The sequence below is a fragment of the Zingiber officinale genome, chromosome 6A, assembly GCF_018446385.1.
Source record: "Zingiber officinale cultivar Zhangliang chromosome 6A, Zo_v1.1, whole genome shotgun sequence".
In the NCBI taxonomy this organism is placed as follows: Eukaryota; Viridiplantae; Streptophyta; class Magnoliopsida; order Zingiberales; family Zingiberaceae; genus Zingiber; species Zingiber officinale.
In genome coordinates, this window is record NC_055997.1 from 57,811,735 (window position 1) to 57,825,502 (window position 13,768).

Below are 13,768 nucleotides of genomic sequence, written 5' to 3' on the forward strand. Positions count from 1 at the left end.
TATGATACGATAACTTGTCAAGTTAATTACTTAAGAGGTTGTTTTTTTGCATGATGAAATACTCGTATCTAAAAATGGCATCTTTTGTGATTAATTAGTTCACAATCCTTCAACCATATAATATATGCCTAAAACTAATTCTATTGTTCTTATCTTAAATTCTCAAGCTCACCTCTTTCATCGCCACCGCAGGAGAACTCATTCAGGTTGTCGCCGGCTCCACTTTCTTGGCTAAGTAAAGTGCCACAATCTTCTCTGCCACCCCAGCCTTGACCTCGCTCTCAGCCACCAGCTCCACCACTCGAGACTTCGGCAGTTGTATCCGCACTAGGAAGTCCTCAGTACCTTTGCCGCCAGTGCTGACTCCGGCTCAATCATCTCTAACCTCACTCTGCCGCTCTATTGCTCGCGTCCATCCGCCAGCACCGGGAGTGTAGAAATTAAGAAAAGAGAAAAACTAGTTATATTATTGAATCTAAAATTAATTATCAGAAATACAGAATATAAATTCTTATATAGTAAAGTTAAGAAATTTAAAATCCTAAATAGAAAAGGGAAAATGACAAAATTGTTGTAAAAACTATATATATAGCATTGAGGTTTTGTCAAATAAGAAACAAAATCGTAAAGCAGAATATGTCTTGGTAAACATATTGACAATATGTAGATTTGAAGGAACAAAAGGTAATGTGATAGTGTCAATCTGAAAATGATGATGAGTAATATGACAATCAATTTTAATATGTTTCGTCCGCTCATGAAAAATTGAATTATGCATAATTTGAATATCACTCTGATTATCACAATATAGTAGAGTAGGCTGATGAAGAGAGATGCCCATATCCACAAGCAACCAACGCAACTAAACTATCTCATAAGTAGTTGAGCCCATGACACGATATTCAACTTTTGTGGAAGATATAGAAATAATATCTTGTTTCTTACTCTTCCAAGAAATGAGGGAATCGCCAAATAAAACATAGAAGTCAGTGGTAGATTTGTGATCCGTAGGATCACTAGCCCGATCAACATCAGAGTAGGCATGTAGCTCCAGAGATAAAGTAGAAGGAAATAAAAGGTTTTGAAATTGAGTGCCCTCAAGATAGTGGAGAATACAAAGAACAGTAGCTCAATAAATTGTAGTTGGTGTAGTGACAAATTGACTAACCACATGAACAACATACACAATATCTAGACAAATCACGGTAAGATAAACCAATCTTCCAACAATAGTTCTATACAAACTAGGATCCGACAAAGGTGAGCTATCGATGGAGAATATTGAGCATTATTCTTAATTAGAGCATCAATGACTCTATTATCAGTAAGACGAGCATGCTCAAATAGATCAAATATATATTTTAACTAGGATAAAAGATAATCTTTTGGGGAATAAGAGACCTCAATACCTACAAAGTAGTATAGTATACTCAAGTCTTTCATAGCAAAACAATGAGCCAACTCAAACTTCAAGAAAGCAATTCCATAAGAATCATCACCAGTAATAATCATGTCATCAACATATTGTAACGCCCGAAAATTCTTAAAACTATTTTAGAATTATTCTATGATTTTTCTTGAATTTTTAGATATTTTTCCGGAATTTTCCGAGTATCGGAAGTAGCAAAAATAATTAGAACCGCAAAATAGCTTAGGCGGGAATCGAACCCGAGACCTATGGTTTCGGGATAATGTTAGTAACCGGTTGAACCCAGCAGGGCCGTGCTAAAAGGAAAGGGAATCAATTATATTTATAATTGGTTTGACCGAATTAATTATTTAGTATAAATAGGAAAACATAAGTGGATTTGGTTTAATTTGGTTCGGCAGCCCTCTCCTCACCAAAAACCTCACGCCACCTTCCCCTCTCAAACCCTCACCGCCGCCCCTCTTCCTCCTCCTTCTCACGGCACACCAAGCCCCCAAGGGTCAAGGGAACATCTTCCGGCGACGACTCCAACACGAAAAAGGTCCTTCTCCGCGAGAGGAACGCGAAGACGTGAGCGAATCGTCGAGAAGTCGTCTCCACCGGAATTTCTAGCGAAAGGAATTGTAAGAAAATTAGCGTACGAGGTAAGAAACCCCTCACCTGCAGTATAATAGCTCCGTTTGATTTCCTACGCATTAGTTTTAGCTATATGCAGGTTTTTCCGGCGCTTGGGGTGTGTTTAAACCCTCCTCGAGGATTAGGGATCTAGTTGAGCACCTCTAGACGGGCCGGACACGTTGTTCTCCTTTAGTTGGAGATTCTAGACGTTGTCGGGTGCCTAGAGGTGACCTCCCTATTGGAGGAGAGAGTTGGAGCACACCAAGTGTTCGGTAAAATGTTAGTGTAGCTAAATACCACCTCAGTTATGTTTAATAGCTCAGTTAAATGCATTAGAAGCGTTTAAAATAGTAAATCAGTGTATTTTAGCTTATATGGGACTACGGTCCAATGGGTGGGCTCCCATAGTCGCCTCTAGGTTCAGATAACCTAGCTCTAGGTTCAGATAACCTAGAAACAGCAAGTTAGAATAGTTAGCTATGTTCAGTATTTTATTTTCAGTGGCACTGTACTGGATCAGATATCCATTGGGTTGGACTCCCACAGTCGTCCCTAGGTTTAGATAACCTTGTTAACCCTACTAAATTCGGGACTTGCAAACTCGGGTCTAGTTAGGGATGCGCGCACAGCAAGTACAGTTGCCGGGCCCAAACAGCATGATTATGTATTTTCACTTACTATGAAATAGTTTTCAAAACTCAAAACTTGTTATATTAGTTGAGGTTGATTTCAGTATCAGTTTAGCTTCAGTTTAGTTCTTCCTTGTTTATACCTTATGATAGCTTATGTTCAGCTTATGTTATGCCATGCTTTGTACGATACCATGCCATGCCATGCTTGCATATTCAGTATGTTTTTTTTAAATAGCATGATTTAAAATCATATTTGCATCGTTGCATATTTTTGTGAGGTAGATGGTTTCTTACTAAGCTTTAAGCTTACAGATTCTACTTTTCCTTATACTGTAGATAAAGGTAAAGGAAAGATGGACTAGCAGTGGAGGCTGGAGGACAATACAAAGGATGGTGTGTGTGGCAAGAACTGGAATAAAAGATCCTCTAGGGATTTGCACCTACTATAGCATTTTATAGTTCATTAGTTTAGTTTTCGTGGTTTATGCACTTTTGAAATGCTAGAATGTTTAACTCATGGAAGATTGGTTTAAGTTGTTAGTAATTATGTTAGAGTACTAGTTTTTATGTCATCAGTATGTTCCTCATGTAGTGTATAACTCATGTGTGAGATTTTAGCACGAACAAGTGCTGAAATCAGAGTTCAGGGCTGAAATCAGAACTCTGATCGGTCTCCAGACCGATCAGGGCCTGGGCAGTGTCACTGGATCGGTCAGCCGACCGATCCAGACAGATACAGTAGGCTACTGTATCCTCCTGGATCGGTCAGCCGACCGATCCAGCACGATACAGTAGTGTTCCAGAGAGTTTCAGGTGCCTGGATCGGTGTGCCGACCGATCCAGTCGGGAACAGAACGACCGCAGCTCCGATCGATCTGTGGATCGATCGGCAGGTTCGGTAGGTAGTTGGGAAGTTTAGTTTATAGTCCCTAGCTCAGTTGGGATGTCCAATTTTCCTCCCCTAGCATGTGTACAACTCTTAGGTACACCTAGAACATTCAGATTAGTTTTTCAAAGATAATAGTTAGCAAAATTTTAATTAGCCCAGCTTTCCGCACAGTCAGTTCAGTACAACTGTAGCGATTCGCCTTACAGCCTAGTAGCTAGAAGGCGGGTCGTTGCAGAGTGGTATCAGAGCAGTATTCCATACTTCCTACACACACATCAGCATTGTACCTGCAGCTTCCAAGTAAGAATACCTCTACCTTATTTATGCTCCTTGTCTTGTTATTACAGTTCATGTTTATATGTCTACTGTCTGTTAGTCTGTGCTAGTTTTAAACATGATATCAGTAGTTATATAACTGTGATTACATTAGTTATGTTATGTTCTCTATGTCTTTAGTAATGGCACGAGGACGCCCAGCTAGAAGGGCCTTAGCTACTGAGCCCCAGCAAGAGGCAGGCAGTTCAGTGCCTCCTCCAGACCTTACAGCATTAGTGGCTCAGTTACAGCAGCAGCTAGCTGAACAGCAACAGGAAATCTGACTACTCCGGTAGTCTTGGAGGTTCCACCAGCTCAGCCTACAGCACCAGCACCAGCACCAGCAGCCCCAGCAGCTGAGCCAAGAAAGGAAGCCTATCTGATCCAGTGGCAGCGAGTCAAGCCAGAGAACTTCTCAGGCACTAGTGAACCATGGGATGCACAAGCCTGGTTCAAAACACTGGAGAGCACGATGGAGCTTAACATGAGAAGGTGAAGTGTGCCTCCTTCTGCCTGACAGGAGACGCACGCATGTGGTGGGAAAGAATCAGAACGAAGCGCCCAGTGAACCAGATGACATGGGCTGACTTCGAGAAGGAGTTCTTCGAGGAATTCTTTCATATGCGGGTTACAAACCGCCACTACGACGAGTTCACAGAGTTTCGTCAGGGCAACCTTTCAGTTGAGGAAGCCGTGAAGAAATTCAACAGGTTGGCTCGTCTATGCCCAGAGCTGGTCAGCACAGAGAAGGAACGGATCCGGTTGATGCTCAAGATGCTGAGGCCAGAGATAGCAGTGAACGTGGCTGGTGGCATACATAGGCCACAAACCACAGAGGAGTTGGTGAGTAGTGCCTTGACCACAGAGCATTACCAGAACAACATAAAGCAGCAGAAGCAAGTCTCCTCAGAGTCCAAAGGCCAAGGAAACTCTCACACCCAGAAACAGCAAGGCCACAGCTCTAACTAGAAAGGGAACTCCAACAGCAAGCGCAAATCAGGGAGTGACTCAAAAGGAGGACCATCCAGCAAGCGACCCAGTTATCCAAAGTGTGCCACTTGTGGGAAATTCCACCCAGGGGTTTGTCGCAAGGGCACACGAGGATGCTTTGAATGTGGACAGGAGGGGCACATGGCTAAGCAGTGCCCGAACAAGACAGGTCTTCCTCAGCCACAGCAGATTCAGTATGCAGGCCAGCCAGCTCAATTGTATCATATACAGGCCGCTCTAGAAGGACCACTTATCAGCCAAGGCAGATTAGAAACCCCTCCAGCTATGGCGAATGCGAGGATCTACTCACTCACCAGAGAGGACGTAGCCAATGCCTCGACAGTCGTCACAGGTCAGATTAACATTTTTCAGTATAGTGCTACTGTTCTCTTTGATACTGGGGCAACCCATTCATATATAGCCAGGATGTTCTCCGAAAAATTAGAAATACCCCCAGAGGTACTCAGTGGTCAGTTTCTGACGGCACTACCTTCAGGAGAGGTCATGGCATCCACGCACTGGCTCAGAGCAGTGTCAGTCATTATAGCAGACAGGGAACTCTTTTGCGATCTGATCCTGCTAGAAATGACTGACTATGACGTCATCCTTGGAATGGACTTTTTGATCAGATACGGTGCTTCCATAGAGTGCCGTAAACAGAAAGTCGTATTCCAACCCGAAGCAGAAATACAGTTTGAATACCACGGAGAACCAAAGAGAAAAGCCAGAAAATTTCTCTCAGCAATGAAGGCACGGAAGTTGATGGATTCGGGATGTACGGGGTACCTAGCACATGTAGTCAATACCAGCCAGGACAAGGGCCAACAGCTAGCAGAGGTCCGAGTTGTATGTGACTATCCAGCAGTATTCCCTGAAGAGTTACCAGGCCTAGCACCAGTCAGGGAGATTGAATTTGAGATAGAGCTTTTCCCCGGCACCAATCCTATTTCCAAGGCGCCTTACCGCATGGCTCCAGCAACTTCGTGAGCAACTACAGGAGCTGCTTGACAAGGGTTTCATACGCCCTAGTCACTCACCATGGGGAGCGCCTGTGTTGTTCGTGAAGAAGAAGTATGTATAGACTACAGAGCACTGAATCAGGTCACGATCAAGAACAGGTATCCTCTTCCCAGGATAGATGACCTGTTCGACCAGTTAAAGGGAGCAGCAGTGTTCTCTAAGATTGACCTCAGATCAGGATATCACCAAGTCAGGGTCAAGGAGGGTGATATACCGAAGACAGCATTCAGGACTAGATACGGACATTACGAGTTCGTAGTCATGCCTTTTGGCGTGACAAATGCTCCAGCTACATTCATGGATCTCATGAACAGAGTATTCAGGGAGTATTTAGATAAGTTTTTTATTGTCTTTATCGATGACATTCATATCTACTCAGGAACTCAGGAAGAACACTCAGAGCACCTGAAACTAGTATTGCAGACCCTTCAGCAGAACCAGCTATACGCCAAGTTCACAAAATGTGAATTTTAGCTAGACCAGGTGTCCTTCCTGGGTCACATCATCTCAAAGGATGGTATTATGGTAGATCCCAGTAAAATAGAAGCAGTAAGTAACTGGAAGAGACCTAAGAACGCCAACGAGATCAGGAGCTTTCTGGGATTAGCAGGATATTACAGGAAGTTTGTAGAGGACTTCTCCAGGATAGCCTCCCCACTGACAGCTCTTACAAGTGGACAGAGGACTGTGAGAACAGCTTCAGCGAGCTAAAAAGGAGATTGACCAGTGCTCCCATTTTGGCTCTACCAGACAACACCAGCAGCTTTGACATCTATAGTGATGCCTCTAAGTTGGGACTAGGAGCAGTGCTGATGCAAAACGGCAAGGTGACCGCCTATGCCTCCAGACAACTCAAGGATTATGAGAAGAATTATCCTACTCATGACCTTGAGCTTGCAGCAGTAGTGTTCACCCTCAAAATTTGAAGACATTACTTATATGGAGCTCAGTGCAGAGTGTATACAGATCATCAGAGTCTGAAGTACTTCTTCACTCAGAAGGATCTGAATATGCGACAGCGCAGATGGTTAGAGCTGGTCAAAGACTACGATATAGACATCCTCTACCATCCAGGGAAAGAAAATAAGGTAGCAGATGCGCTTAGCAGAAAATCCAGTGCTACCTTATTATCTCTTACAGCCATGTCACCGCCCCTACAGAAGGAGATCGTAGATTTTGGTCTCGAGTTCATCATGGGACAGCTCTCTACTATGACCTTAGAGTCTACCTTGCTTGGTGATATTCAGTCAGCTCAGGAACAGGACCCTGAAATTCAGAAAATCAAGCAAGGGCTAGCAGAAACAGAGAGTAGAGAATTCAGAGTGTCCGATAGCGGGGTGTTGTATTTTGGTGACAGACTCTGTGTTCCAGATCAGGAGGAGCTACGGAGACAGATTTTAGATGAGGCTCACAGGACTCCCTATGCGATGCATCCAGGTTCCACCAAAATGTATCAAGACCTGAAGAAACGTTTTTGGTGGCCCGGGATGAAGCGAGACATCGCCAGGTATGTTAGCATCTGCCTCACCTGTCAGAGGGTCATGGCAGAACATCAGCGACCAGGAGGAGTTCTGCAACCTATACAGATTCCAGAATGGAAGTGGGAGGATATCTCCATGGATTTCATAGTGGGACTACCCAGAACCACGAATGGTTTTGACGCCATCTGGGTAATAGTCGACAGGTTGACTAAATCAGCCCACTTTTTAGCTATCAAGATATCCTACTCCATGGAGAAGCTAGCTCAGTTGTATCTTCAGGAGTTGGACTACATGGAGTCCCACGAACCATCATTTGCAGACAAGAGATTTACATCACACTTCGGGAGTGTGTACAGTCAGATTGGGCACGGTTAAAGTTCAAGACAAGATTCCATCCTCAAGCAGATGGTCGACAGGCGAGTAAATCGGTACTCGAAGATATGAGCATGTGCCTAGATTTCAAAGGAAGTTGGTGCAAATATCTGAGTCTAGCAGAATTTGCATACAACAACAGCTATCAGGCCACTATCGGCATGGCACCTTACGAGGCTCTCTATGGGCGGAGGTGTAGATCTCCAATCTGCTGGTATGAGAGTGGTGAACAGAAGGAACTAGAGCTTCAGACAGATCTAGTCGCAGACACACAGCAGATCCGCCAGAGGATAGAGACAGCTCAGAGCCGCCAGAAAAGCTATGCTGATACACGGCGCAGACCCTTAGAGTTCTCAGTCGGGGATACAGTGTTCCTCAGAGTAGCTCCCATGAAGGGAGTCATGCGTTTTGGGAAGAAGGGCAAGCTAGCTCCCAGATATGTGGGACCATACCTTATCAGCAGAAGAGTGGGCAAGGTAGCATATGAGCTAAAGCTACCCCAGGAAATGTCAGCTGTCCACAACGTATTTCATGTCTCCATGCTAAAGAAGCATACCCCAGATGCCACCCAGGTGATTGAGCCCCAGTTGGTACAAATCCGCGAAGACCTCAGCTATGATAGTTGGCCTATTCAGATAATAGACCGAGCAGTTAAGAAATTGCGGAACAAGGAAGTACCATTAGTCAAAGTTATCTGGCACAGTCACACAGCAGAAGAGGCAACTTGGGAGACAGAAGCCAGCATGAGACAGAAGTACCCAGAATTGTTCTAAGTTCGAGGATGAACTTTTTATAAGGTATGGGGGATTGTAACGCCCGAAAATTCTTAAAACTATTTTAGAATTATTCTATGATTTTTCTGGAATTTTTAGATATTTTTTCGGAATTTTTCGAGTATCGGAAGTAGCAAAAATAATTAGAACCGCAAAATAGCTTAGGCGGGAATCGAACCCGAGACCTATGGTTTCGGGATAATGTTAGTAACCGGTTGAACCCAGCAGGGCCGTGCTGAAAGGAAAGGGAATCAATTATATTTATAATTAGTTTGGCCGAATTAATTATTTAGTATAAATAGGAAAACATAAGTGGGTTTGGTTTAATTTGGTTCGGCAGCCCTCTCCTCACCAAAAACCTCACGCCACCTTCTCCTCTCAAACCCTCACCGCCGCCCCTCTTCCTCCTCCTTCTCACGGCACACCAAGCCCCCAAGGGTCAAGGGAACATCTTCCGGCGACGACTCCAACACGAAAAAGGTCCTTCTCCGCGAGAGGAACGCGAAGACGTGAGCGAATCGTCGAGAAGTCGTCTCCACCGGAATTTCTAGCGAAAGGAATTGTAAGAAAATTAGCGTACGAGGTAAGAAACCCCTCACCTGCAGTATAATAGCTCCGTTTGATTTCCTACGCATTAGTTTTAGCTATATGAAGGTTTTTCCGGCGCTTAGGGTGTGTTTAAACCCTCCTCGAGGATTAGGGATCTAGTTGAGCACCACTAGACGGGCCGGACACGTTGTTCTCCTTTAGTTGGAGATTCTAGACGTTGTCGGGTGCCTAGAGGTGACCTCCCTATTGGAGGAGAGAGTTGGAGCACACCAAGTGTTTGGTAAAATGTTAGTGTAGCTAAATACCACCTCAGTTATGTTTAATAGCTCAGTTAAATGCATTAGAAGAGTTTAAAACAGTAAATCAGTGTATTTTAGCTTATATGGGACTACGGTCCAATGGGTGGGCTCCCATAGTCGCCTCTAGGTTCAGACAACCTAGCTCTAGGTTCAGATAACCTAGAAACAGCAAGTTAGAATAGTTAGCTATGTTCAGTATTTTATTTTCAGTGGCACTGTACTGGATCAGATATCCATTGGGTTGGACTCCCACAGTCGTCCCTAGGTTTAGATAACCTAGTTAACCCTACTAAATTCGGGACTTGCAAACCCGGGTCTAGTTAGGGATGCGCGCACAGCAAGTACAGTTGTCGAGCCCAAACAGCATGATTATGTATTTTCACTTACTATGAAATAGTTTTCAAAACTCAAAACTTGTTATATTAGTTGAGGTTGATTTCAGTATCAGTTTAGCTTCAGTTTAGCTCTTCCTTGTTTATACCTTATGATAGCTTATGTTCAGCTTATGTTATGCCATGCTTTGTACGATACCATGCCATGCCATGCTTGCATATTCAGTATGTTCTTTTCAAATAGCATGATTTAAAATCATATTTGCATCGTTGCATATTTTTGTGAGGTAGATGGTTTCTTACTAAGCTTTAAGCTTACAGATTCTACTTTTCCTTATACTGCAGATAAAGGTAAAGGAAAGATGGACTAGCAGTGGAGGCTGGAGGATAATGCAAAGGATGGTGTGTGTGGCAGGAACTGGAATAAAAGATCCTCTAGGGATTTGCACCTACTATAGCATTTTACAGTTCATTAGTTTAGTTTTCGTGGTTTATGCACTTTTGAAATGCTAGAATGTTTAACTCATGGAAGATTGGTTTAAGTTGTTAGTAATTATGTTAGAGTACTAGTTTTTATGTCATCAGTATGTTCCTCATGTAGTGTATAACTCATGTGTGAGATTTTAGCACGAACAAGTGCTGAAATCAGAGTTCAGGGCTGAAATCAGAACTCTGATCGGTCTCCAGACCGATCAGGGCCTGGGCAGTGTCACTGGATCGGTCCAGACAGATACAGTAGGCTACTGTATCCTCCTGGATCGGTCAGCCGACCGATCCAGCACGATACAGTAGTGTTCCAGAGAGTTTCGGGTGCCTGGATCGGTCTGCCGTCCGATCCAGTTGGGAACAGAACGACCGCAGCTCCGATCGATCTGTGGATCGATCGGCAGGTTCGGTAGGTAGTTGGGAAGTTTAGTTTATAGTCCCTAGCTCAGTTGGGATGTCCAGTTTCCCTCCCCTAGCATGTGTACAACTCTTAGGTACACCTAGAACATTCAGATTAGTTTTTCAAAGATAATAGTTAGCAAAATTTTAATTAGCCTAGCTTTCCGCACAGTCAGTTCAGTACAACTGTAGCGATTCGCCTTACAGCCTAGTAGCTAGAAGGCGGGTCGTTACACATATAATATAAAAGAATATGACAGACGCTGTACATTTGATAAATAATACTGAATCATGATTACTAGGATGGAAACCAAGCGAAGTGATCACTGTAGAAAACTTCTTAAACTAAGCACGAGGTGCTTGTTTGAGACCATAAAGCGCTTTACGAAGCTTGCAAACTTTATCAGGTTAGTGTAAAATACCAGGAGGAGGTGTCATATAAACTTCTTCATGAAGATCACCATTTATAAATACATTCTTGACATCTATCTGAGATATTCTCCATCAACAAATAGAAGCAACAACAATCAGAGTACTCCTGAGAATAGTCTTTCGCAACAAGAAGAGCTTTGTATCATTCAATAGATCAATCAGATTTAGTTTTAATCTTATATACCTAATGAGAACCAATATTATGTTTTCCTATGGCAACAATATCAAATCCCATATATGAGTTTGATGCAAAGTAGTTAGTTTCTTAGCCATAACACTCTGCCATAGTGGATTACAAACAACTTCTTTGTAGGATATAGGTTTAGAAAGACAATGAAAAGATGCAACAAATGAAGCAAAAGAACGAGAATAATAAGAGTAAGCAAAATCTAGTAGTTTAGTAGACTTATGAACATGAGTGGATTGACGACGGTGGAGAGAAGGATCATCCGCAACCTTAGGAGATGATTGGATAGTGGCAGAAGGAGGAGCATGTGGAGTGGATATCTCGAAAACCAAAGTACCACTACAACAAAAATGGTCTATGACAACGAATATTATCTATTGTGGGTCAAAAAATCATTGTAACTGACAGCGTTGTAAAAGGCATTGCCCTACGACAACGGTTTTGAATCCGTTGTCTTTGTAGACGTTAGACAACGATTTTTATCAGTTGTTGTTTATATGCTCAATAATTTTTTACCCTATACGACAACATTTATTACTGTTGTGGTAGATAATTTTAATATGTTTTACAACGGATAAAACTGTTGTCTCTTATCCCTTTTCACAAAAAAAAAATCTGTTATGGTTACGTACTTTTTACAACGTTTCTAATCGTTGTCTTTAATGTTCATGTTATAACATGATAATAATAAACAACCAATCTTTATTTAATATAAATAAACCATCAATACAAAACTAAATATTTACTACATTCAATCCATGAAAATGTTATCTTCAAATTTCAAAAATTAACTACACATCAAAATGAGAAAATAATAGCTATACATGTAATCGAAATCCAAAATATGCTGATCACTGTCACTCTCATTGTCTAATTCAAAATATGTTATACATGTTATCTTCATTGTCACTATCTGATTCAGAGTGGGATCTTCTTTTGTGCTTTGTTGAAGCCTTTAATTTCGTCTCCCTTGCTTCTGCATCAATCTTTGCCTTAGCAAGCTATTCTTCTCCTAGTACTCCAGTCTAGAGCTGGCCTTACTACACAAGTTAGAAAAGAAGAGGAAGGAAAGCTGTCAGTGTTTTCCTAGCTAGGAAATGGAAAATAAAACACATCTAGTAGCTTTTCAGTAGTAGTCATGCAGAATCCACAAAGCCTAAGGATGTGTCTGTGAATTGCTAGGCTGATCATTTCCACTTCAGCTTTAAATTGTATCTCTCTGCTTGCCACATTACCGCCATCGAGTCTTTTAACAGCGACTAAGGTTCTGCCTTGTAGCTTCCCTTTGTAGACATTTCCAAAGCCACCTTTGCAAAGTGAGTTTTTGCTGCTGAAACCATTTGTTGCTATTTGAAGCTCCCTGAACTGAAACCTTTTCAAATTGCCAAGGCAGATTACTTTGTGTTGATCTGAGCAAATGAGTTAGTAGTCGTCACTCCGTACAATTAGATTATCAATATAATTAATGGTGTTAAAATTAGGGATGGTACAGTTATCTATTTCGAAATATTACCATTTGCATCGAAGAATACTTGTTGGCTACGCCTTTTATGACACCAAATAAGTAGACCAAGTGCAAGGCTAATGAAACAGATGCACGCGAGACCGTAAGCTACTGGGCAAATTATTGTATGTCTTTTCGGATTTTGTATACTTTGATCACCTTCAAGAGTAAGAAAATTGGTCAGGCGAGATATATGTCATATATTTGCAAAACAAGATAGTACCGGGAGAATCATTATTTATGTTGAAGGACATAGGTATAGGAATTGCCCCATAGCATTCTTTCTCATTGCCAGTTGGACAAATTAAGGCATTTCCGATGACACTGCAAGTGAAGTAAAATATTGCAAGATCTTACTCAAGTAATGATAAAGCTCTAACATAGTAAGTTATCTTCTCCTTGAACATTAATTATATAAAATCTTAAGCTTACATTAAGGCAATTAAAGACTTACTTAAATGTTCTTCCAGGAAATCTTGGCACAAGACCACTCAAATTAAACCCAAAGCTATTCTTCTCCTGGTACTCCCAAAGTTATTGTAGGTTTAAAGGAAGTGCATCTCACAAAGAGAAAAATCAATGTTAACTCGTCTAGTATCTCATGAGTCAAAATACTAGGCATTCAGTGCATCATAAAGCATAATCTTAGTATTTCTAAAATGTAACTACCATGTAGTGCTTAATTTTTCTACCATCTATGTTATACATCATGTATAACTGAGGAAATATTTCTAGACAATCATATTGCTAATATTAAAATTTCAGGTAGATACTATATCAATTTTTATCTATAACCACAATAATGACTTTTTGACAACTGCCCTAAGATTATAGTTGACAAAATAATATAATCAGCATTGGAAATAGTAAATTCTGTAAATTTTTCTTCATCTATAAACTAACTTTTAGAAAAATAGCAAAGAATCAGACAGATATGTATGTGTTTGAGAGGTATTGAATATTAAAAGATTCATTAGAAAGAAAATTACACACTAAGGAAGAAACATAAGGTCAAATTTTTACCTTATGCAGATGTGAGAAGGCACACTTGAACAAACAAC

At 41.6% G+C, this 13,768-nt stretch overlaps 1 protein-coding gene across 1 annotated transcript; it reads right to left on the minus strand.

The window, feature by feature from the left end:
* Nucleotides 1–11,930: 11,930 nt before the first annotated feature.
* LOC121996401 (protein NSP-INTERACTING KINASE 1-like) lies at nucleotides 11,931–13,241 on the minus strand. The gene is made up of 4 exons (XM_042550363.1): nucleotides 13,162–13,241; nucleotides 12,931–13,031; nucleotides 12,717–12,866; nucleotides 11,931–12,612 (listed from the first exon to the last, which is right to left on the minus strand). The coding sequence occupies exons 2-4, from the start codon at nucleotides 12,959–12,961 to the stop codon at nucleotides 12,290–12,292; spliced, it is 504 nt and encodes a 167-aa protein (XP_042406297.1). The 5' UTR covers nucleotides 12,962–13,031; nucleotides 13,162–13,241; the 3' UTR covers nucleotides 11,931–12,289.
* Between the last annotated feature and the right edge of the window lie 527 nt (nucleotides 13,242–13,768).